Source organism: Melanerpes formicivorus, unplaced genomic scaffold (genome assembly GCF_026170545.1).
Source record: "Melanerpes formicivorus ecotype bairdi unplaced genomic scaffold, bMelFor1.0.p_v2 SCAF_24, whole genome shotgun sequence".
In the NCBI taxonomy this organism is placed as follows: Eukaryota; Metazoa; Chordata; class Aves; order Piciformes; family Picidae; genus Melanerpes; species Melanerpes formicivorus.
Genome location: NW_027142376.1, coordinates 10595592 through 10619682, shown reverse-complemented (window position 1 = coordinate 10619682; position 24091 = coordinate 10595592). Strand labels below are relative to the sequence as shown.

The window sequence follows — 24091 nt, the reverse complement described above, 5'->3', positions numbered from 1 at the left end:
TTGTTACTGCCTTGCTCCTCTCGGTCTCTTGAGAACTTATATGGCTTTCCTTCCCATTAAGCTTGCTGGTTTCCTTCCTTCTCCCTATAGAAACATATTTATGGCCTCCTCTAAATTTAAATGTTCTCTGTTTAAACAAAAATTTCCCCACGTGCACAACAGGCACACTTTAACTACACACACTAAAGTGACTACAGAACATCTGTGGATGCCTGCCTTTGACGTCATGCCAGCAAGCTCACTGATTCCCTGTATCCATGCTAACAGCCACCTGATAATGGTGTGTCATTTCCTGTGTCACGCTACGTGCACATGGATGAAGATGACAGTGTGGGGGGTAGCTGGTTCACCCAAAGCAGAAGTTGGTTTTATCACTTGGAAATTTCAGCATGTCTCCCTGACACAGTAAAGTTGAAACACACTTCCAGTTATAAATCAGTTCTCTAGAATAGGCTCTTACTAGATCAGGGAAAAATTAGTCTAAGAGCACATCATTTGAGAGTCATGGAAGAAATAAGACAGGAGGAAAAAAAATGGGGATTTTCTTTTCCCTTCTAAGATCTTTGGGGATATCCCTTCTAGCCTATCATATCTCAAACATTACTGTATCTGCTGGCTTTGGCAAGAACTTGCTGTTGCCTTTTATTTTACATGAAGCAATAGGTGGGAGGGAGTGAGCCAATTAATTATTAGAAGTGGCTTTCACATACCTTGAAAGTCTGTATGTCCTCAAAGCACACTCAATAAAGTTAACAAGGCTAAGCAGAGCACTGCAAGAGGTCTCTGAAGGCCAGACAGGCATTTTGCAAACTCTGGAGAGATTCTGTAGTGCTTCCTTGACTCCACATGGACCCCAATACACACTTCATAAAGTTCCTTCATCTCAAAATAAGAACCTTACAAACTCCTTCCAGTCCTACAGAAAACCTGCTGTTTTCAATTAGCTTTCCAGCAAAGACTCCCTCCCTGCCCTCTTCACCTTAAGAGCAGAAGTTATTTACATCCTACCCCCACATAACATGCTCACCTGCCCAGCTGTGAGGACTTGCAGCTATCCTTCCTGTGTTCTGTCCGACTCACATGGTGACTACCTCAAGGCAATAATTCTCAGTAAAGCACTATGTATATTCAATATAATATAGCTAATATCCAATTACTACTAAATATAAGCCCTATGAGGAGAGGCTGAGGGAGCTGGGGTTGTTTAGCCAGGAGAAGAGGAGGCTCAGGGGAGACCTTATTGCTGTCTACAACCACCTGAAGGGAGATTGTAGCCAGGTGGGGGTTGGTCTCTTCTCCCAGGCGGCCAGCACCAGAACAAGAGGAAACAGTTTCCAGCTGCACCAGGGCAGGTTTAGGCTGGATGTTAGGAAGAAGCTCTTCACAGAAAGAGTGATTGGCCATTGGAATGTGCTGCCCAGGGAGGTGGTGGAGTCACCATCACTGGAGGTGTTTAGGAAGAGACTGGATGGGGCTCTTGGTGCCATGGTTTAGTTGCTTAGATGGTGTTGGATGATAAGTTGGACTCTCTTCCAACCTGGTTAATTCTATTCTATTCTATTCTATTCTATTCTATTCTATTCTATTCTATTCTATTCTATTCTATTCTATTCTATTCTATTCTATTCTATTCTATTCTATATAACAACTACAAAAATTGTGGTGTTTTTTTTGTTGGTTGGTTGGTTGGTTTGGGTTGGTTTGGTTTTTTGGTAGCTGCTAGCCCTTTCACTCAGGGCTTATCTCAGGCATGTTAGTTTGGATCCAAAAAGGGATTTTCTGTTAGGGAATTCTGCAAATGAGTACAGACTTGGTAATATCCTCAGTGAGACAATCATCATTAGTTAACAGCAAAGAAGAGGTGTCAGTGGTGCTTGAGGCACCTGATGAAATCAATTAACACAGAACCTATGCTAATGGAACAGACATAGGTTCCACTCTGGTTTATTTTTATTCTCCAATCAACGACAATAACCCTTTGCAGATGGTCAAGAACTAAATGGGAAAATACTTATTTTATCTGCCTGCAGTACTTTCTGTTGTTGATCACATTATCTCTGCAAATGACTTGTGTGGAGTATCTTTTGGGAAAGAATAAACTCTTGGCCAAGGTGTTCAATGCAATGAACTCAGAAGCCCGTGAACAGCAAGTATGTTAACCAAGCTTTGGGCTTGAGTCTGTAGTTTTTATTCACCCAACACTTGCTTTTCAGTCAAGGAAACTATTTCTATTCTGCTTCTGTAATGTAATAGTAAAACATATAATGAAAATAACAGCTGTATTTAAACACATGGCAGAAGCCATTAGGCATTAAAGAATTACTCTTTTTTTTTTTTGTAGTAAATCCTGGCTGGCTAACAAATTTTATACATACATACTGTCCTTGTCCATACTGTGAGCCAAACTGTGTCTCATTTTATCCCAGTTAAGATGCTCTACTTACTATAGTTTCTGAAATAATGCATATTCCCCATATAGCCCAGAATCCAAAGTGGGGAAATGAAACAAAACCATTTTCATTGTAGGCAGATGAGAATTCCAGAGACACAGAGAAAGGATGAGGAGTGAGGAAGTAAGAAACTACTGTAAAACACTTAATATCTCTAATGCCTTTTAAGATTTGTTCTTTTCTGTTCTACATATTTAAGCATCACATCAGAACCTGGTTTGAATGATTACTTTTATGGACATTATTAGTAGTTTCCCCCCCTTGTCATTTTTCTTATGTAGAGCTGCAGCCCTATTTCCTTCACTCTTTAGGTATTTTCTGAGGCAGAGTGTTGGAAACTAGTAATTACTGAGGCTGTACAACTTTTTGTACACTTACCAGACAATTACTATTATTGACAGCTAGTCAGTACAAAAATCCACCTAGCACAAACTGCTGGGAAATAATCCCACTCTCTATGTCAGCAGCATGACTACAGCTGGGCAGAGAATATGGAACCACACAAAAACTGAACCAGTTTGCACATTAGTACCTATATAGCTCTCTTAGCTCTGAGCAATTAAGTAAACCTTAATCTCAGTATAGTTAAGAATTACTGTGCTGTAAGGGTGCAGTATGACACAGTAAGCTTTTACCACAGACAGAGATGGTATAAAAACACTGTGAACATCTAGCAAAACACTGGGAATAGCATGCAACAACATGAGTATTGTTCTTTACTAGCTTCATTGATTACTCATTGTTTGAAGCCTCAGATTTGTTACAAGCTGGCACTCAACCCTTGGACAGGAATTCCCGTGAATCCTGGGCTTTTGAGAACAAGCTCTGTGTAAATGGAAAGGCTATGGCATGCACTGGCCAAGCTCTGGGCTGTCATGTGCAGTCCTGAAGAGGACTGCTTTCCAGTCGCAGCACACAGGCACAAACACATACCACTACAGCTCAGTAAAGGCAACGTCCCCACTGCTAAGAGAAGATAACAAAGCCCTTTTCAGTGCTGCATCTTCTTCCAAGTAGAAATCCTCACAACCCTTCTACAGCCAAGACAAATTTGCCTCTGGCCAGAGAGCCAGTTCTGTGTCTTCTGCACATAAAATCTGTGGTTGTGCTTTTTCAATGACTCAAGAGCGTTGTTTAGATCCCACCCATGATGTTCATTGTTTATGTCCCTGGATTTGTTAGCTAATCAACTACATATGCACTTAATTTCCACTTTGGAGCAACTCAAAGTAGTACTTACTTTTCACAAAATCTCTGCATTCCAATGAACATTTCCATGTTTAGCCCTGGAACCAGAGTGTGGCCAGCTTTTCAAGCTTCATCCACTTATTGATCAGTTGCTTGAAAAATTCAAACAGCTGTTCGCTCTTAGCCAAAACATTTGTCATGCAATTTATTTAAGGGGAGAGCTATTTCAAATACCATACTCTTTCTTTCAGAAGTCTCAGTATTGGGTAAGATTCTAAAGAATCATTCATATGCACTATCATGTATGTTGTTTCAGTACAGACACAGACAAAATGCAGAAATCAATTCCTCCCTCTTGAACTTTATGCTTTAACATCAAACCACTCCTGGACCCCATTCTCCACATTCCAGATTCTCAAAAAGCAAATAAAGGCATTTTGAATTTATATTTACTTAAGGTAGATTCTTTCCTGCATCAGGAAAAGGAATTCTCAGAATACAAGATCGAATAATTTTGGAGCTATGAAAATTATGAGGCCTGATTCCCAATATATATTCTCCTCATGGATTCTCTGATGTGTAGTAAAATATGAGTTTATTAGTCATGCCTTCACTTGAGGTACCCACAGTTTGTACCTTTCTCTCTATTCTTATCCTCTGCTTATTGTTGTAATAAAGGCACAATCCTAGGTTCATCTAAGGATTCTCTCTCTAGAAGGCAAGAGAAGTATGAGAGGCAGAGTACATCTAGCACATGGAAACACAGAAGTAAACCTTCCTGCACAGCAAGGCTTTCAGCTCACAGTGAATTTCCTCTGTTTTGATTTTTCTTTTAATTTGATTTATTTTTTTTTATACTCCTCAGAGCAGATGGCCCTTGGGCCTTGCTCACTGAAACAGGTTAATGGCATGGTTAATAGCTTTGCTGCCCACAGCAACGATACAAAGGATCCAAACCTCTCTTCCAGACAGACCTGCCAGGCACTGAGGCTCTGGGCAGCCATTCCAGGTAGATGTGTCTGGGAGCCTCCCCACTCTGCCATGAATTAGAGCCTAGCCTGGGGCTGTGACTTGGAAGTCTGCAGGACAAACATCTGAATATAAGGGACTCAGCACATCCTGGGTCTGTGGCTTTGGGACAGATTCACCACTCAGCCAGCCAGAAGGCTCTGGGAGTTCTGGAAGAACAGCATGCTAGTGCAGAATAAGGATTTTTCCAGACCATTTCATAATGAAGATATTGAACTATGTAAATCAATACCAATATCATGATGGCCCTGCATGGAAAGGAGCAAGTTAAGAATGAAGCATAGGTGCTTTAAAGGGGATCTGAATAGAGAGAGTTGATGTTACCGAGCTGGGGAATGATTTCTGAAGCACTCTTAGCAATGAGTTAGAGAAGATCCTATTACTCTCCAGCCCTGCCCACACTTTAAACTTCTGTCTGACATCAAACTCTCAGACAATGGCTTGACCTTGATTACTCATGCTGGCATTACATCGTGGTAGGACCATAGTCCATGATACACATGGCATAAAGCCTTTGGTATTTGGAAACTTCAGCTAATACAGAGTGTCACATTTCATAAGATTAACAGAAGCTGCTATCATCAGCAACTGGGACTGCTGTCTACCTTTGCTTTGCACTTACACACTACTGATTTCAGTTTCCAGCTTTTAGATCTTAACTTCAGGTTGCTCAATGGGCTGGGTTGAGTTAATCTGAAAAAAACACCTGAACCTCCAGGGAAAAGACAGTGGTTGACAGCTATTTGCCTGTGCACAACGGAACTACCTAAGAAGGGAGGTTGTAGCCAGGTAGAGGTTGGTCTCTTCTCCCAGGCAACCAGCACCAGAACAAGAGGACACAGTTTCAAGCTGCACCAGGAGAGGTTTAGGCTGGATGTTAAGAAGAAGTTCTTCACAGAAAGAGTGACTGGCCATTGGAATGTGCTGCCCAGGGAGGTGGTGGAGTCCCCATCACTGGAGGTGTTTAGGAAGAGCCTGGATGAGGTGCTTGGTGTCACAGCTTAGTTGATTAGATGGTGTTGGGTGACAGGTTGCACTCGATGATCTCAAAGTTCTTTTCCAACCTGGTTAATTCTATTCTATTCTATTCTATTCTATTCTATTCTATTCTATTCTATTCTATTCTATTCTATTCTATTCTATTCTATTCTATTCTATATTCTATTCTATTCTATTCTAAAGATAATATAAGCACATCTGATCTGCCACTGGAGGGATCTGCCCCCCATCTTCCCATCATCTGCTTCAAGCATGAACTGCATTTCTTAAGGCTTCTCTTCTCTAACTCTAAATACATAGTAACATATGGGTTTCCAAACCAAATGAAACTAAATACATAAGAGAAATTGTGAAAAAAAAATGTGCCACCTGACCTACCACTTGTGGAGGATGAATGAATGAATGAATCAGTATTGTTGACAGTAGTAAATACACTAGCCGAAGGCTTTCAGAGGCTGATGATTAGGTCATGTGTACAGTAGAACAGCATTTCTGAGTTAATACCAAGTGCCTTTCCCCAAAGCACTCAGCTTTTCCCCTCTAGAAGCTCACTCCTGGGAAGCACTTTCACACTGTGCTATTACAGGTGAGAATTCTGGGAAATGACAAATAAGCCCACAAAACACTTCAGAACTCTTATATCAAACACTGGCAAATTGTTTTTGAACCAGAATACAATGTACTCAGCCCAGATAGGCTCGCTTTTGCTGTAACTTTGGCATGCTCATTTCCATGTAAATACAGAGAAAGTTCTTCACCTTGGAGCTATTTCACATGGGGTTTGTATCTGGAACGTAGGTATAAAGGGAAAGCTCTGGGTGTGCTTGTAAGTCATTTTTGCTAAACAGTTTGAGCAGACCTCAGACATGAGAGAGTTTTCCTCAGTGAAAAAGCCAAAATAAAATGCTCTTATTTGTGTATACAAGATTACATTAGCAAATCTATGCCTAGGACCAACTTTTGGAGGACTTGGGGGATAACACAGTACTTTAGAAAATGGAAACACTTGTAGCATCCTGCCTGCAGCTAAGTGCTTTGAAGTTCTAACTCTGGTACCACCCCTGAGAAAACTCTGATCAGCTGTGCCAGAAGTCACCCGTAATCACCAATTTGCAACAGAATGGCAGAGCTGCCTTCGACTTTCAAAGTGCTCCTCACACCATACCCTTGCAAGGATGCTACCACTCCAGTATCAGCTGGAATGAACCCTTGGTAAAATCCCTGGGCCTTCATCCCTTTGCTCAAGTCACAGAGTGGCAAGACAGCATGACAGCCCACCCACACAACATGTCATGGGCATCAGCTGCAGCTCCTGCCAGGAACAAACAGCCAGCTTTGCCTGTTGTTCTCTCCCTCACTCATTCACTTTGCCATACTGGTGAATGTCAACATGGTTCTGTATATGGGGGTTAGACTCACATGCTTTTAGCTAAAATAACAGAAAACATTGTAGGAGTTTTCTCCTACATTCCAGGAGAATAAATATCTTCTGAAGTGTTTTGCTTTAAGAGGAAAAAAAAAAAAGAGTATCCTTATGGAATCAATTATCATCTACTCTACTATTTCTGCTTAATTTTCTCCCACCTAAATGGCAACTATGCTTTAAAGCACTGAGCACTGTATACTTAATAAATTATAAAGTCAATCTTCGCAATTTCTCTTCTCATAAAATTGGTCAGACATGGTTTCTACATCGAAAGATATATGGGAGGCAAGCTAGGCCCTCCTCCAACAAAGCACTTAAACATACCCTTCAACATGTCAGCATTCCAGCTGAAGACAATGGGCTCTATTTCAAGTCATGCACATGTTTCACAATTTTATTGAAGTTCAAAGTCAATACACATCAGAAGAAAAAGAATCCTCCAGTATCTATGAAGTTGACACTATGGTAGCACCTTCTACTGAAATCCCACAGAATTAGGAAACTCCTTTCGTTGATTGATTCAGAAATGTTCCTCTTGGAAGCAATGACCAAAAAAAATAATAGCTTTATCAGAGCATAAATTTGACCCAGCTCCATTCAGATGAAAGCAAAATCCTTTTTACCTCCAGTGGAACTCAGTGATATAATAAGAGACTGTCTTACACTTGAAGGATGATCCCAAAACCCAAGTCCTGACAGTGGAATCATGAAATACTGTAAAATCTTAATATTTAGTTACTCATAAGTATACATATGCCAGGAAATCAGATTCTCATGTCCTTTATGATTTCCAGGTATCACGTTTACTGTTCCGGGATGCATCAGCGCGCCTCTGATACTTGTTTAAGGGTCAAATAAACAATGGTACTGTTATCTCAATCCATTCAGAAAGTTCTTAGATGAGGTTTCCAACAATTCTTGGGGTTTGTTTTGTGGTTGGAATCTCTTTTTTTTTTTTAACAATAGTGTTGGATTTTACTATCACTTTAGTGAGTTTTCACCTTCTCGTCACATTTATGGTGCCAGATAGCTGAAATGCTTCTGCACTACTAAGAAGTACTGGTTGTCCTGGGACAGAATTCAGGAAAGATGCATCCATTTAGGGAGGGTTGAAATATCACAACACTTCCCAAAAATACCAGCTAAGCATTGCAACTGCCTTGGCAATAGTAGACTTGGAAAAGTGACCAAAAAAAAAACCCCCTAGTACTTTAGCTTCTGGCAAATACAGGATAAAATGCTGCAATGCTGATCTATCAAAACATATTAATTAGCCACATCACAGATCCTCAGGCCTTCTCTAGTGTTCTTTCACCTTCATCCACATCTTCTTGTCCACGATTTGGTAAAACATCAGACAAACCGTGTGAAGGAGACTACTGAGCATGGATTTCTGCTGACGGCATGGCTTTTAAAGGCTCAAGGCACTGGCACAACCAACTCGTGTAAATGGCAGCCGTGGCTCTACATTTTAATTATCCTGAAATAAAAGCATTTTAAGCTCCAGGAACACGATGCGAGGAAAGGGATTCTAGAAACAATCACATACACACAAATCATTTAGCTATCTACAGCAACATGCAGTCATGACAGAATGAAATATTCATTAGCTCAGGGGAGATGAAATTCTGTGTTCATCTATCACCGTATGCAAATGACCAGTTATCATTTTAAAAACAAAACCCTTGAATCCACCTTATTAAGCTGTCCATGCCCTGTTCCAACGACCAGTCATCGATACTCTCTTTTATTTAAAACAATAGGATAGATCGTACCAAATAGTAACAAACCTGAAAGTGTAGGACGTAAATACTGCACACTTGGGATGCTTCCAGTCAGGTACCTTTTCTTTTTTTTCCCAAAACACCTTCTATTTCTCATGAAAACTGCAACTCCAGTCGTGCAAATACGTGGTGTGACACTGTTGTTGCATTAATCCGTTGCACTGCTGGTTTACACTCCGTCATTGTGTTACTGTTCCCATACATTTCTAACAAAACCAAACTATAGCACAACTAGTTGACGAAACACGACTGAAATCCAGTACATGGTGACATTTCTCTTTTTTTCATTCACGCTAGGACTGTAATCTGGTTTGGGGTATCTGTCCATTCAAAGAATTACTCGGATCCCAATAAAATAGAAACGGATGTTTTACGGTCTAGCACACACGGATCAGTTCTTGCAGCAATAACCGTATGACATGAAACTTACACATTTATCAGTCTCTGACTATTACAGACCTACACACACACAATTCATCGGCTTCAGTTTGGTGAACTGAACATGCCGAGTAAAATGAATGGAAATGAAGACGGTGCCCACCACAGACAAAAGCACTGATCAATGCACTCCGATGACATTATCTTAATGGCAACCTTTTCCCATCCCATCCTCCCTACTTTCCTATTCTTCAGCGGCAGACATATCCGCACTAAAGGATGCAACCTGACCCATTTCTCTCTGAACTCCGTCACCCTCAGGTTTTCACTCGGCAGCCTGCAGCCGTCCCCCCGTTCCACAATGACACAGCAGGGCTGGAGGACACGGCGCCCATGCTCGCCCCCAGGTGACTCGCCCCTCGCCGCCGGGTGAGAACAGAGGCGAGGGGTGGGGCGGCCCTGCCGGCACTGGCCCCTCGAAGTGAGGTAAACTTTCGCGGCGGCACCTGGGCCGCCGTCCGCCGCGCCGCTCCCGCAGGGCGGACAGCAAAACCCCCGGCGCCCAGGACCCCGCGCCTCCCCGCCCGGCCGCCCCTGTGTCCTCAGACAACCTCCGCCGCCGGCCCCCCGCCTCCCGCCGCCGCGCTGACAAAGGGCGGCGCGGAGCTGCCTGCGGCGGCTCGGCCGAGGACGTTCGGGAGCGGACCCGTCGCAACCCCCCACCTGCCCGCCCGCCCCGCCGAACGCGGCCGCGGGCAGCCGGCCCCTCCGGCGGGCACGGCGCCGGCCAGCCGGCCGGCGGCGGAGCGCACCTACCTTTTTGTCCTCTTTCTCGCTGCCGTGCTTCCGCTCTGGGTGGCCACTGTCGGCGGCGGGGGCCGGCTCCGCGGGCTGCCCATCGCGGTGGTGCGGACGCTGGTGCGGGCAGCCGCCAGACCCCACCGCCGGGGGGATGGGCTCCGGGCACGGAGAAACTCCCTTAACATCCATCTCCATCTTCCAGTTCACTGTATTGCGAGACAAAAGCAGGCAAACACTTTCCACCACCCCGCGTCTCTCTCGTGCTTTCCTTTCTCTCTCTTTTCTTTTTCTCGTTCCTTCCTTCTTCTTCTTCTCTCTTTTTTTTTTTTTTTTCCCTTCCCTTCCTTGCTTCCTTCCCTCCTCCCTTCCTTCCCCCCCTCCCTCCCCACCCCCCTCAGGAGGCCGTGACACGCATGGCTCTGGCCGCCGCTGCTGCACCGATCCGGCGGCTGCAATTCTTCAGACTTTTGTATCCATCGGGTGTGTGTGCGTGTCCTTGGCACGCCGGCCTTCACTCGGCCCGAAACGGCAATCGCTAACTAAGCAGATCCTTCGCCACGGCGATCGAGTCCGGGCCCCGGTCGCATTGTGGCGGTAATTTACTTTACGCTACATATGTCCCAGGCCCGGACAAGCCCTTCTCGCTGCAGCCCTTTGAACAAAGTTAACTGGAGAGAGCCGAGCCCGGGGAGGGGGCGGGGGCGAGAGGAAACCAGCGGGATTTAACACTGGGGAACTGACAATAAGCCGGTAATGTCAAGTAAAAGTTAAACCTCCCCCTTCCTCCCCTCCCCCTCCCCTCTCCACATCCCAGGCAAGCGCAATACAGCAAAGCAAAACAAGCGATTTCAGACCTGTGCAAGGTGCTGGTGGCGAGAAGAGACGAGCATTTACTCGACTGTTGCTTTTATTTTATTTTTCCCTCGCCTCCCCCCCCAGTACCACCCGCTACTGCAAATGTGGGCTCCTTGATGTTAATTTCCTCTCCGCGGTCTGAGCGTATGTGTGTGACTGGAGCTCCCTCTCAGGCTGCCAACGCCACGCAGCACTGCACAAGGAGAACTGGAGTAAGGAGAAAAGCAAGAGCAAAGCCAGGCTGGAAGTCGAAATGAGAACCAGCCACCGGCTCTCCCATTTTATTAGCACAAACGGAAGAAGAGAAAAGAAAATATGAAATAAAATTAGATTTTAAAAAATCGCGTGTAAGCCGGTAAATCCTTCGTGGCTGCTGTGTGCACACATCTCATTCCTCATGTGAGCTTCCTTCTCAGACTGAAGTTAAACGGTAAGGAAAAATGCAATCTCACCAAGCGTGCTTTATACCAAAATAAGAATTCCCTTTGTGGCACCGGAGCTATTCCCCATTCCATTCTGAAGCAAAGAATGGCAAGCGTAGACCAAATCGTTCTTAAATCAGGACACCATCAGGTGACCAGTCTGCACTTCTAAATATAACACCACATTGTCCTGAGGTGCAGCTGCTCTGAAAGTTAACTGGAAACATCTACAGAGAGCCTGCAGTGCCATGATACATATCTGATCTATACCTGATCTGATACATCTGCTGACCTCTCCACTCGCAACTACCTGCTCCACAGAGGTGCTGCACCACATCCTCAGGAGCTACTCTATTTTACATCAGGAAAGACCCTGTTTCAAGGTATTTTGAGAAGCATCTATTGTGTATTACATGATGCTCTTTTATTCCTCGTGTTTGGTTCTGCTGTTCCCCAACAGGACTGTTACTGTGGGAACCAGAACAGACTTTATTGCAACAGTATATTTGGACAAAGGGCAAAGGCTAATCTCGCAACTGAGAAAAAGAAGTCTTTGTCACGCATCAAATCCCTATTTTTAAAATACACATTGCTAAAGAGTCTTTACTATTATTCTGAAAGCATATCAAGCATTTGCAGGCCCTGCTGTCTTCTCAGATTGGTGCAAATAAGAAGCATTTCTATTAAAGCTATCAGCGGTGATACTCAAAATTGAGTTAAATAAGAAAACAATCAAGCCCTGAAAGTTTACAAGCAAACACTTTACTTACAATCATTTATTTGTAATCACTTAAGTCTCTATTTCAGGGTGGAAGGATTTAAACGTTCTGGATACTTATATAGTTTTAGCCTCATTAGCAAAAAGTGGTGCTAACTGCAGCGAGGCACTTTCAGGGTGATCTGTCTGCATAGCTGCAATTGCTGCAGAACACACAGGAAGGTGGACTTTGCTGCAGAACTACCCAGAGCGAAACAATGAGCCTGTATGGATGACAAGCCACCCTTCCGTCTGTCTGTGCAGTCACCACCTCCCTCCACATACAACAAAGCACTGACAGGAAAACTTTTCTCGAGAGCTTCTTCAGTTTGGGTCAAAGTACTTCCAGTATGACAGGCTGGAAAATAGCAAGATAAAAGTGAGAATAAAAACGTTGTTCGCTCAGGTGCTGCAGCGCACACTCACAAAATCACTGATAAATGGCACAGAAATCTTGCTGTGGTAGGTAAGACTAAATAATCCTGTTAGAAAATAACAATTCCCAGTCTACCATCTGCAGATCTGTGAAACAAAATTCAAAGCAAAACTAAACTATCTAGAAACAGAGAAAAAAGCTAACCCGAATACAAACATTTCACCATGCGCTCTGGAGCTTACTGGATATTGACATTGGCAAGGAACCAAGGAAAACTAATTCCAGAGGTGGGGGCCCTTGACTGAGAAATCTCTGCTCTGAAAGCTAGAGTTTAACCCCCCCAAAACCAATAGAAACCTGATAGATGGCCTGTGTGAACATGATCGTGCATAAGAAAAGTAGGCCCTAGACTACATGAAAATCAGTCAAAGATTTGTACTTGGCTGCTGGATTTCAGATTTCCCTTTCTGTCTTTTCTTTTTGCCATCTTTCATTTTTGTGCTGTGAAACACCTACAATACATTGCAAAAAATAATGTTATTACAAACAATTCTTCACAACAGTGTGCTACCAGTTGTTCTCTACACAAACTAGGTTTCTGCCCAGCTGCTACTATTCAGTGGATTTCAAGAGAATCCCGAGCAGAACATATTTTGTCAGACCAAGGTAAACATCTGCTGTCTACAACTACCTGAAGGGTGGTTGTAGCCAGGAGGGGGTTGGTCTCTTCTCCCAGGCAACCAGCACCAGAACAAGAGGACACAGTCTCAAGCTGCTCCAGGGGAGGTTTAGGCTCAGGGTGAGGAGAAAGTTCTTCACAGAAGGAGTTGTTAGCCATTGGAATGTGCTGCCCAGGGAGGTGGTGGAGTCACCATTCCTAGAGGTGTTCAAAAAGGGATTGGACGTGGCACTTGGTGCCATGGTTTAGTAGTCACAAGGTCTTGGATGACAGGTTGGACTTGATCTTTGAGGCCTCTTCCAACCTTATTGATTCTATGATAATCATCACAAATTTTGGTGAGAGAAATAACGGTCTTCTGGCCAAGGATATTTTGAGATACAAACAGTATCCTACAAGTATAGGAGCACTAACAAATTGGACAGGAAAATGAAAACTGAACCAGCACGCTGAGGAGATAAAAAATACAACCTCTTTCAAGTGGTTCTTCTGACAAGTATCAGGTTCCTCTAGTCCAAGCAGAAGCACATCAGCTTTTAGCTTAGATTCTCAATGGCATGAGATTTAACACATCCAAGTGCTGGGTTCTACAAATTGATCACAGCAAGCCCATGCAGTGCTACAGGCTGGGGTCAGAGTGGCTGGAGAGCGGCCAGGCAGAAAGGGACCTGTGGGTACTGGTTGATAGTAGGCTGAAAATGAGCCAGCAGGGTGCCCAGGTGGCCAAGAGGGCCAATGGCATCCTGGCCTGTATCAGGAATAGTGTGGCCAGCAGGAGCAGGGAAGTCATTCTTGCCCTGTATACTGCACTGATTAGGCCACACCTTGAATCCTGTGTCCAGTTCTGGGACCCTCAGTTTAGGAAAAATGTTGACTTCCTGCCACATGTCCAGAGAAGGGCAACAAAGCTGGGGAGGGGTTTGGAGCACAGCCCTGTGAGGAGAGACTGAGGGAGCTGGGGTTGCTTAGCCTGGAGAAGAGAAGGCTCAGAGAAGACCTTATTGCTCTCTACAGCTACCTGAAGGGAGGTTATAGACAGGGGCTCGTCTCTTCTCCCAGGCAACCTGTGACAGAACAAGAGGACACAGTCTCAAGCTGTGCCAGGGGAGGTTTAAGCTGGATGTTAGGAAGAAATTCTTCATAGAGAAAGTGATTGCCCATTGGAATGTGCTGCCTGGGGAGGTGGTAGAGTTGCCACCACTGGAGGTGTTTAGGAGGAGACTTGATGGGGTGCTTGGTTGCATGGTTTAGTTGATTAGATGGTGTTGGGTGATGGGTTGGACGCAATGATCTTGAAGGTGTCCTCCAACCTGGTCTATTCCATTCCATTCCATTCCATTCCATTCCATTCCATTCCATTCCATTCTATTCTATTCTATTCTATTCTATCTGAAGCATGGAACTACACATTGTAATAATGCAGCAAGCCACAGAGCTGAAGAGATGATTGGTATATTGTAATGAAACATTCCCTGTGCCTTTAACTAACTTGGTGCATACATCAAACTCAAAATGAAAATCCACAGAATAACATTTGGAGTTAAGGTGGAAGAGTGGGGAGCCAGAATCACGTGGCAACTGTCTTGGGAGACAATGTACTGAGAAGCAGAAACCAGGGAGTCTCACTGGAGGGCAAGTCAATCCACACCAGGAAAGCTGTGCTCACAAGAAAGCAACTCTGTGTTGAATGCTTTCCAGATGTACTGACAGCTTGGAAAAAAAATTAGCATGGATCCTTCACTGTAGTAAAACAGCATAGAATTTAGCTTCTGTATAGAATAATAAAGTACATTACTGAATACAGACTGGCTATTACTATGCACAATGTGCATTAAGAATTTCTGAGTCTAGATCTATTGTTCATTTTTCAAGGGAAACAGCATTAAAATATTGCTGGTGAAATCAATACTACAACTCATTAACACAAGCTCCAGGTTCCTGCACATTTTGCAGTTGTGGGTTGTGTAAAACAGGTATAGGTGACTAAACAGATTCTAGAGACACCAATGTTCTAAAAGAGCAGCTTTGCAAGACCCACTTACATTCTTCATGCCCCCCAAAAAATTAAAATTAGGCAGTTATGACACTATGAATTTAATTACAGTCCAAGGACCAGAACAATAGGATGGAAAGGCTCAAAGATTGCTTCTTATAGAATCCAGGGTCATTTTTGCATTCTTATTCTCAGTTATGATCAGATGATGGGTCAACGTATTGTGCAAGCTACATGGCAGAGGAATCCTCTGTAGTCCTAATTAATAAGGCTGGAAATGGTGGGAAAATATACACAGAATAGAATCACAGAATCACATAATATTTATCTGGTTGGATGAGACCTCAAAGATCATCCAGTCCAACCCTTGACCCAGCACTGAAGGGTCAACACTAAACCATGACCCTGAGTGCCAGGTTCACATCCAGGGATGGTGAAATGAGATATGCATGGGTTTAAGCCTTTGCTCAGCTGTGTGAAGTGCAGATTTGGATAGGAACTAATGTAGGACTGAGGAGGAGTACTAACTCTCGTCTGCTTTTCTGTGCTATGGAACGTTCCTATGTGCCTCTACTTCTGATATGCCAGTAGGGTACTAGAGAAACATCCTCACAGGACACAGTTTAGGCTCGAGGTGAGGAGAAAGTTCTTCACAGAAAGAGTTGTTAGCCATTGGAATGGGCTGCCCAGGGAGGTGGTGCCTGGAGGTGTTCAAGAGGGGATTGGATGTGGCACTTGGTGCCATGCTTTAGTAGTTGTGAGGTCTTGGGTGACAGGTTGGACTTGATGATGATCTTTGAGATCTCTTTCAACCTTATTGATTCTATGATTCTACGATTCTATGATTTCAGCTTTTTCAGGGTGCTTTGTGTGTGCAAATTGTCAACATTTTAAAGAAACATTTACTGAGTGGGATTACATACATTTTCCAAAAGCAACCTCTTCTCACAGGTAATCAGTGATAAAACAAGAGGGAACAGCCTCAAGCTACAGCTGTGTAGGATTAGTCTGGACATTAGGGGGAAAAAAATTCACAGAAAGAGTGGTCTGGTATTGGAAGGGGCTGCCCAGGAAGGTGGTTGAGTCACCAACCCTGGATGTGCTTATAGGTTGTTTGGATGTGCCACATGGGGATATGGTTTAGGGGTGAACCTTGTAGAGTAGGGTTATTGGTTGGACTTGGTGGTCCTGAGGGGTTTTTCCTACTTGAATGTTTCTGTGATAAGAATTTTTTTGTTGTTTAATTTTTCTACCAACAACTGTAGACTTAAAACCAGACATTTTAACAGCTGAGCTTGAAGCAAGCTAATGAGGATACATGAGAAGACAGTAAGATGCATACCCTAGCAAACTGATGAAAGTGAAGAACCCTGCAAACTGTTTTCTGACTTTGAATGGCAAACTCAAGAGAGATGAAAGATGAATGCATCAAAAAGAACATCCTTTGTTCCTTGGAAGAATAGGACATTGTCTGTTTGCATTTCTTGGACACCATCACTGGTACTGTACTCAACAAAAAACAATGGAAGAGGCATCCCTGCCCCAAGGAGAGTACAATCAAAAAGCCAGTGGAAATATGCCCATTAATGTCAAAAGGAGCAGGATTAGACTCAAAATGAGGCAAGCATATTTGACTAGCGATGCCTGCCAGCACATTAGCAGTAGTTCAGCAAAAGACAGCCACCAGCCTAACCACTCAAAGACAGATGTTTTGATGACAGAGTAAAGAAAAAAAAACACAAACCAAACCAAAACAAATACACAGGGTAATGCATATAAACAAAACAAAGTGAAAATGCAAAGAAATGTTTTGCTTAAAAAGCTGATGTTCTCAGGTCAAATAGGCTGTCAACAGGGTATGACACTTAAGGTCTCAAAAAGCACTCAGGGCTAAGCTTCAACTCTAGGCATGCAAATCACTGGTACATGTGGTTGTTTATCACTGTCACTCGTACAAGCAAATGACAGAATTTACATCTGTAAAAGCCCATTTGTGCTTAGTTTGTATTCAGTTAGCACATACAGCTGAGGTTTGTATGCATATCTGTATATTTTATCACTTGCTTTCAGGAAAAGCTGTGCTCAAAATTGTACCTGAAAAACAGATGTCGTATTTCAAGAACCTGGTTCTGAATATTATTCAGCAAAAGAAAACAGCCCCCAATACAATGCTGTAGATACAATCTAATCTATTTCCACCAGTGACACCAAAATAAGATAATACAATGTGAGATCAAACAAACATGATGCCAGGCGTCATGTAGATGTGTTAGAGAATTCTTTTCTGTTTCCTTTATTGTGCCCTTTGATCAACAGTGAAACAGTTCATAATTTTGACAGTTAATAAAGGTCAGTTAACTTCCAAGGAGTTACTACTCTTTTGCTACAGAACAGAATACAGAATACAGAATTAACCAGGTTGGAAAAGACCTTTGAGATCATTGAGTCCAACCTATCACCCAACATCATCTCATCAGCTAAACCACGGCACCAAGTGCCTCATCCAGTCTCTTTTTAAAACACCTCCAGTGATGATGACTCCTACTTAGTCAGTGCTGTGAGGCTTCAGCTGCAATTGTGTCTGGGCTTGGGCAGCGCTTTCAGAAAGTCACAGGAAAATGGCAGTGAAAGGGACAGTTTGGAAATACAAGAGAGGAAGTGCTAAGTAGACACAATTCGTAACTCCTAGTACTCTTGATTCTGCTGTGATCTGTGCTTTACAGTGGTGCCAGTCATGTAACCAGAAGTAAAATTCCTGGATCGGGACAAGTGTGAGGCTGAGCTAGTCAACATCTCGCTCTTCAGCACTGAGCTACACCCTCCACTGAATTCTGCATCAGCGCAGTTCCAGCCATTCCAGCCTAGTGGGTCCTATTGTACTGGGACCCATTGGGCTCTGCCTATTTGCCTGTAAAATATCTTATCTCATTATTTATTTGTGCTTGACATTGTAGCTACAGAAAATTTATTTGAAGTGAATGCTTAGACTCTGAAACACAAAACTCAGCTGCCACAGAAAAGAATTGAACTGCTAAACTGTTCACAGTCCATTTTAACTCTTGCACTTGTGTCTAAAAGACAATGTCAACCCTCATACAACAAATCACACTCACTCATAGTCTGTGAGCTTATCTGTTCAGCTATTCACCTCATTCCTTATGAGCATCAGGAGAACTATCAGCTGCAGAAAATAGCTGAAGTCAGAGTCCAACAGGAATCTGAGAGATTCAACTTCTTCATCAGCCACTTAATCTATTCTCGACCTCTGAAAGATGCTTTCCTTTGAACTACCTGTACCTACCTTTACTGAAATTTGGTTTCCAGAGTTTTAAGCTCTGACCATCTGGGACCGCTGTGCCAGCATTCCAAAACAGAGTCATTCTCACATCATTCTGTGTACGTGTAAAAGCAGTTGGGATTCAAGCTCTTAAAGTGCCTTGTGTCATCATGAAAGTCATTTCACAGCTGAACATAAGATAAAGACTATTCCATCAAAGTAGAATTCAGTAGTCTTAAAAATGGAATTCAAAGTTGAGCTCTAGAGAGTATGTCTGTGAAGACAGAGCCTATGTGAAGTAGATCTAGTGGATGTTTTGAGGTTTAATCTGTAAGATTGTCAAAGATCTAAACAGCTATTGTTAGAAATAATAGAGTTGTACTTTAACCTGAGCAGGTCTGGTACTGGGAAAACTCCTATCTTTGTTGAATTAAGCAACACCAAGATGCCTACTGTTTCTCATGGCATTATTTTTATACTGATGTGTCACAATAACAAAACAATGCTGAAGAAAAAAACCCCAAACACCTATTTGTGCTATTTGTGTGCCTTCCGTGAAATCAATTTGCATTTCCATTACTTTCTAATGAGAAACATCAGCGTTTGTATTTGTACAGATTTTAGCAGCATGTCAAGTTATCTGTTGTGTTAACCCTACAATAACTGTTGTGGAATAATTATTTGTGTATTTACTATATTAGGCTTTTTGTCTTTTCAGAAGCAAATTAGCAGATAATGAGGAATTGATGTCCTAGATAAGACAGCAAGCCTTCTGCTCCAACATCCTGACAGTGCCCTTCAAAGGAAAATAAGTAGGCAAAAGCTAAAGGAAATTCAGCGACATTGCATCACTCAAACTGCCTGACAATTAAACCATCTTCAAAAAAAGCTTCCCAGTGACACAGCCTGAGGGAAGCTGTACCTTATACAGTATTCTAAGAATGACCAATTCATATTTACCTGGACCTGAGCAAATCCTTTGACACTGTCCCGCACCACATCCTGGTCTCCAAACTGGTGACACATGGGTTTGATGGGTGGACCACTAGATGGATAAGGAACTGGCTTGATGGCCGCACCCAAAGAGTGGCTGTCAATGGCTCCATGTCCCAGTGGAGGCCAGTGACAAGTGGAGTTCCCTCAGGGATCAGTCCTGGGACCTGTCTTGTTCAACATCTTTGTCGGAGCCATGGACAGTGGCATTGAGTGCACCCTCAGCAAGTTTGCTGATGACACCAAGCTGTGTGGTGCAGCAGACACGCTGGAGGGAAGGGAGGCCATCCAGAGGGACCTTGACAGGCTGGAGAGGTGGGCACAAGCCAATCTCATGAGGTTCAACAAGACCAAGTACAGGGTCTTGCATGTGGGTCGAGGCAACCCCAGGCAGAAATCCAGGCTGGGCAGTGACTGGCTGGAAAGCAGCCCTGAGGAGAGAGACTTGGGGGTGCTGGGGGAGGAGAAGCTCAACAGGAGCTCTCAATGTGCACTTGCAGCCTGCAAAGCCAATCAGATCCTGGGCTGCATCAAGAGAAGTGTGGCCAGCAGGTCGAGGGAGGTGATTCTCCCCCTCTACTCAGCCCTGGTGAGACCACACCTGGAGTACTGTGTCCAGTTCTGGAGCCCCTATTACAAGAGGGATATGGAGGTGCTGGAAGGTGTCCAGAGAAGGGCCACAAGGATGATCAGAGGGCTGGAGCACCTCTCCTATGAGGACAGACTGAAGGAGTTGGGGCTGTTCAGTCTGCAGAAGAGAAGGCTCCGAGGTGACCTAATTGTGGCCTTCCAATATCTGAAGGGGGCCTACAGGAAGGCTGGGGAAGGACTTCTCAGGATCTCAGGTAGTGATAGGACTAGGGGGAATGGAATGAAGCTGGAGGTGGGGAGATTCAGGCTGGATGTGAGGAGGAAGTTCTTCCCCATGAGAGTGGTGAAGCCCTGGAATGGGTTGTCCAGGGAGGTGGTTGGGGCACCATCCCTGGAGGTGTTTAAGCCCAGGCTGGATGAGGCTCTGTCCAGCCTGATCTAGTGTGGAGTGTCCCTGCCCATGGTAGGGGGGTTGAAACTAGATGATCCTTGTGGTCCTTTCCAACCCTGACTGATACTATGATACTATGATACTATGATACTATGATATTGGGTTTCAGTTAAAAACTTGTCATGCTGAATTTTTAATGAAGTGTGTTATACAGAAAAGCCTAAAGAACAACAAGACTGTGTTTGCAAAAATCAGTGCCACTTTCTGGCTTTTAAAAAGCAGAAGTTACATCCCATGCATGTCCTTTCAACTGGTGCAACACAGACCTGACACACATCCTAGAAAAATATTTGAGTAGTGAAAAGCTGTCACTTCTGGGAATCAGCCACAAGAGACCTGCATTTTGTCTGGCCTACAGAATTATTACTTGGCAGGAGAAAGGAACGATTTCTGAGTGGCAAACAAAAACATACCTGTGGTTTTCCAAACATAAATCCTTCAAGGGTGCCCTTTCAAGTACATCCATATTATAGTCATAGATTCACCTCTTACCTTCCCAGTCAAGTGATTCCTTTCTAAGATCCAGACTCTTCCCACTCCTCTCTCTTATTTCTACTTTTTATCTCCACTTTTCTCTGTCTTCACATCTTTTTGCTAATAATTCCAGTTACTCTTCTCCTGTGCTTTTCCCCATCCTCCCAACACTCAGATCCAGCTGCTAATGCTCCACTTAGGCAGTGTTTCTTTTATTGCTGTGGCATCAGCAGGGGTTCTTTGGCACTAAAAGAGAGATAATCTCCTGCTACAAACTCTGTTCTCCAGACCAAGATACTTACCAAAGAGAGGAGCAATTGCACAAAGTCCTGCTCAGCACTTTCAGTTCAGGCCCCAGTGCAGAAGAAGCTTTGGAGAAGATAGCTGCCAAACTCTAATAGCTAATAACATGGAAACTGTTTAGGGGTTTGTATTCTTTTTCCCCAGCAGGTGATAAATGCATGCCAAATGTAGGTAGATTTCAGAGGACAAGCCATGCCAAATTTTAGGCCACTGCTCCAGAGCATGAAAACAATGCCATTTCCTAGGCAACTGCAAGCATTTTTCATAGGGGTAAAAGTCTTTCCTTGTCAAACCTTCTGTGAGCCATAGATGTGCTCTGCTTGCTTAAGCCTTCCAAAATAAGTAAAGAGGTACATGCTTCTCAGCCTGAGGCAGACACCTGCCACGGAAAACTTTCAGTCTCTTCTCCCAGGCAACCAACACCAGAACAAGAGGACACACTCTCAATCTGTGCCACAGGAAGTCTAGGCTCAAGGTGCGGAGAAAGTTCTTCACAGAAAGAGAGATTGGCCATTGGAATGTGCTGCCCAGGGAAGTGGTGGAGTCCCTGTCCCTGGAGGTGTTCAAAAAGGGATTGGACATGGCTCTTGAAGCCATGGTGTAGATTGTCAGTCACGAGGTGTTAGGTATTAGGTAATAGGTTGGACTTGATGATCTCTGAGGTCATTTCCAACCTGGCTGATTCTATGATTCAATGTGAGTACTTAAAATGTAGCAACATTATATTACAACCTAAGACAATGATAGAAAACCACAATGTCTTAAACAGAAAGATTCCTTCCTCTGCCCATTACATGTGTTCCTTCTAGAGTTTGACTGTTGCAGTATTTTCTCTGAAACCCAGCATTGAGGGGATCAAATTATTTCTTCTCAAGGGGATGAAAGTAATTTTGCAGACAATCTCAAACACAGATTTTGCAGACAATCTTAAACACAGAATTTGTGATAGATAAGATAAGGGTTTTGCTTTAGCCATAGTGGAATTGTGCAGGCGGGGAGGTGGCTCTGAGTAAACACTCCAGAGATATGCAAGTGACCTTTGAACCTTTAGAAGAAGGAAAGACTTTAGAAGAAGTAAAAACTTTAGAAGAAGTAAAAAGCCCTTAAAAGGAAGGAAAAGAAAAATTAGCCAGCTGGGCACAAGATAGGCAATCACAAAGAGTGTAATGCTCCAAGTACCCAGCCAACAGGGAAAGGAGACACAGCAGCAGGCAGTCGGGTAGAGGGTATAAATATAGGAAACACCAGGGGCAGGTGTGCCTCTCTAGGGAACACATCTCAAGAATAGAATAGAATTAACCAGGTTGGAAAAGACCTTTGAGATCATCGAGTCCAACCTATCATTCAACACCACCTAAGCAACTAAACCATGGCACCAAGCACCCCATCCAGACTCTTCTTAAACACTTCCAGTGATGATGACTCCACCACTTCCCTGGGCAGCCCATTCCAATGCCCAATCACTCTTCCTGTGAAGAATTTCCCTGCTCCTGCTGGCCACGCTGGTCCTGATACTGGCCAGGATGCCATTGGCCTTCTTGCTGGTAAGCAATCCTTTGAATCCTCGAAAAATCACTTTTCTATAATAATTATATCTAGTGACTTAGGAAATGCAGCATGTGTAAATGCACATACTTTCAGACATTTAAGCAAGAAAACCTCAGCAGAAGATACTGTTGATGATTTAAGATTCCATAATCCCCTTCATAGCCCCCTAATACATATGGCAGCAAAAATGATAAAGTAAGTTCTCCATTTTAACCAAGGCTCTTAATCCTGAGAAGTATTTAATCTTTTGGAATTGCCTCAGTGGCATGTTGCAGATAGCATGCAATAAAGGTAGTTGACCTGTCCCCTGTGGAGCAAACCTAAGGCAATCTGCTTAATCTCATCCTGGGGGGAAAAAAAAAGGAAACTGAGCACATTGAGTGCCACAGTGACAGAGAAATCATATTCATCCTTTTTTTTTAGATGCTTTGCAGATGCATGTACAACAGTTATTAAAACAAGCTTCTTCAACTCAGGTTAGAGCTTCTGAAGTCTCTGTCACGCCCCTGAAGAACAAAGAAGCCAACACTAGTTAAATTCTGGGAGAAATGCCTGCTCACAAATCATAGAAAAGAGGACAAAGTCTTCAAAGCAAAACTATAAAAATATTTTAAAACAAAAATTAAAAAATGAAGGGGTCATCCAAGAAGGCCAATGGCATCCTGGCCTGCATCAGGAACAGCGTGGCCAGCAGGAGCAGGGAAGTCATTCTGCCCCTGTATTCAGCACTGCTTAGGCCACACCTTGGGTCCTGTGTCCAGTTCTGGACCACTCAGTTTAGGAAAGATGTTGACTTGCTGGAACGTGTCCAGAGAAGGGCAACAAAGCTGGGGAGGGGCTTGGAGCACAGCCCTGTGAGGAGAAACTGAGGGAGCTGGGGTTGCTTAGCCTGGAGAAGAGGAGGCTCACAGGAGACCTTCTTGCTGTCTACAACTACCTGAAGGGAGGTTGTAGCCAGGTGGGGGCTGGTCTCTTCTCCCAGGCAACCTGTGACAGAACATGAGGACATAGTCTCAGGCTGCGCCAGGGGAGGTTTAGGCTGGATGTTAGGAAGAAGTTCTTCACAGAAAAAGTGGACTGGAATGGGCTGCCCAGGGAGGTGGTGGAGTCACCATCACTGGAAGTGTTTAAGAAGAGACTGGATGGGGTGCTCGGTGCCATAGTTTAGTTGGTTAGATGGTGTTGGATGATAGTTTGGACTTGATGATCTCAAAGGTCTCTTCTAACCTGGTTAATTCTATTCCATTCCATTCCATTCCATTCCATTCCATTCCATTCCATTCCATTCCATTCCATTCCATTCCATTCTCTTCTATT

General features: G+C 43.7%; 1 protein-coding gene across 9 annotated transcripts in view; it reads right to left on the bottom strand.

Annotated features, from left to right (window-relative positions):
• RBMS3 (RNA binding motif single stranded interacting protein 3) overlaps window positions 1-24091 on the bottom strand; it is a 929122-nt gene that overhangs the window by 836689 nt on the left and 68342 nt on the right. For 3 of the 9 annotated variants that reach the window (XM_068152896.1, XM_068152895.1, XM_068152900.1), the window contains exon 1: window positions 10071-10424. In XM_068152896.1, the coding sequence (XP_068008997.1) occupies window positions 10071-10250 (180 nt within the window). In that variant the 5' untranslated portion in view covers window positions 10251-10424. Of the gene's footprint in view, window positions 1-10070; window positions 10425-10909; window positions 11114-11362; window positions 11381-24091 lie in introns of those variants that run through there. The other 6 variants (XM_068152894.1, XM_068152892.1, XM_068152893.1 and 3 more) reach the window with 6 other exon arrangements.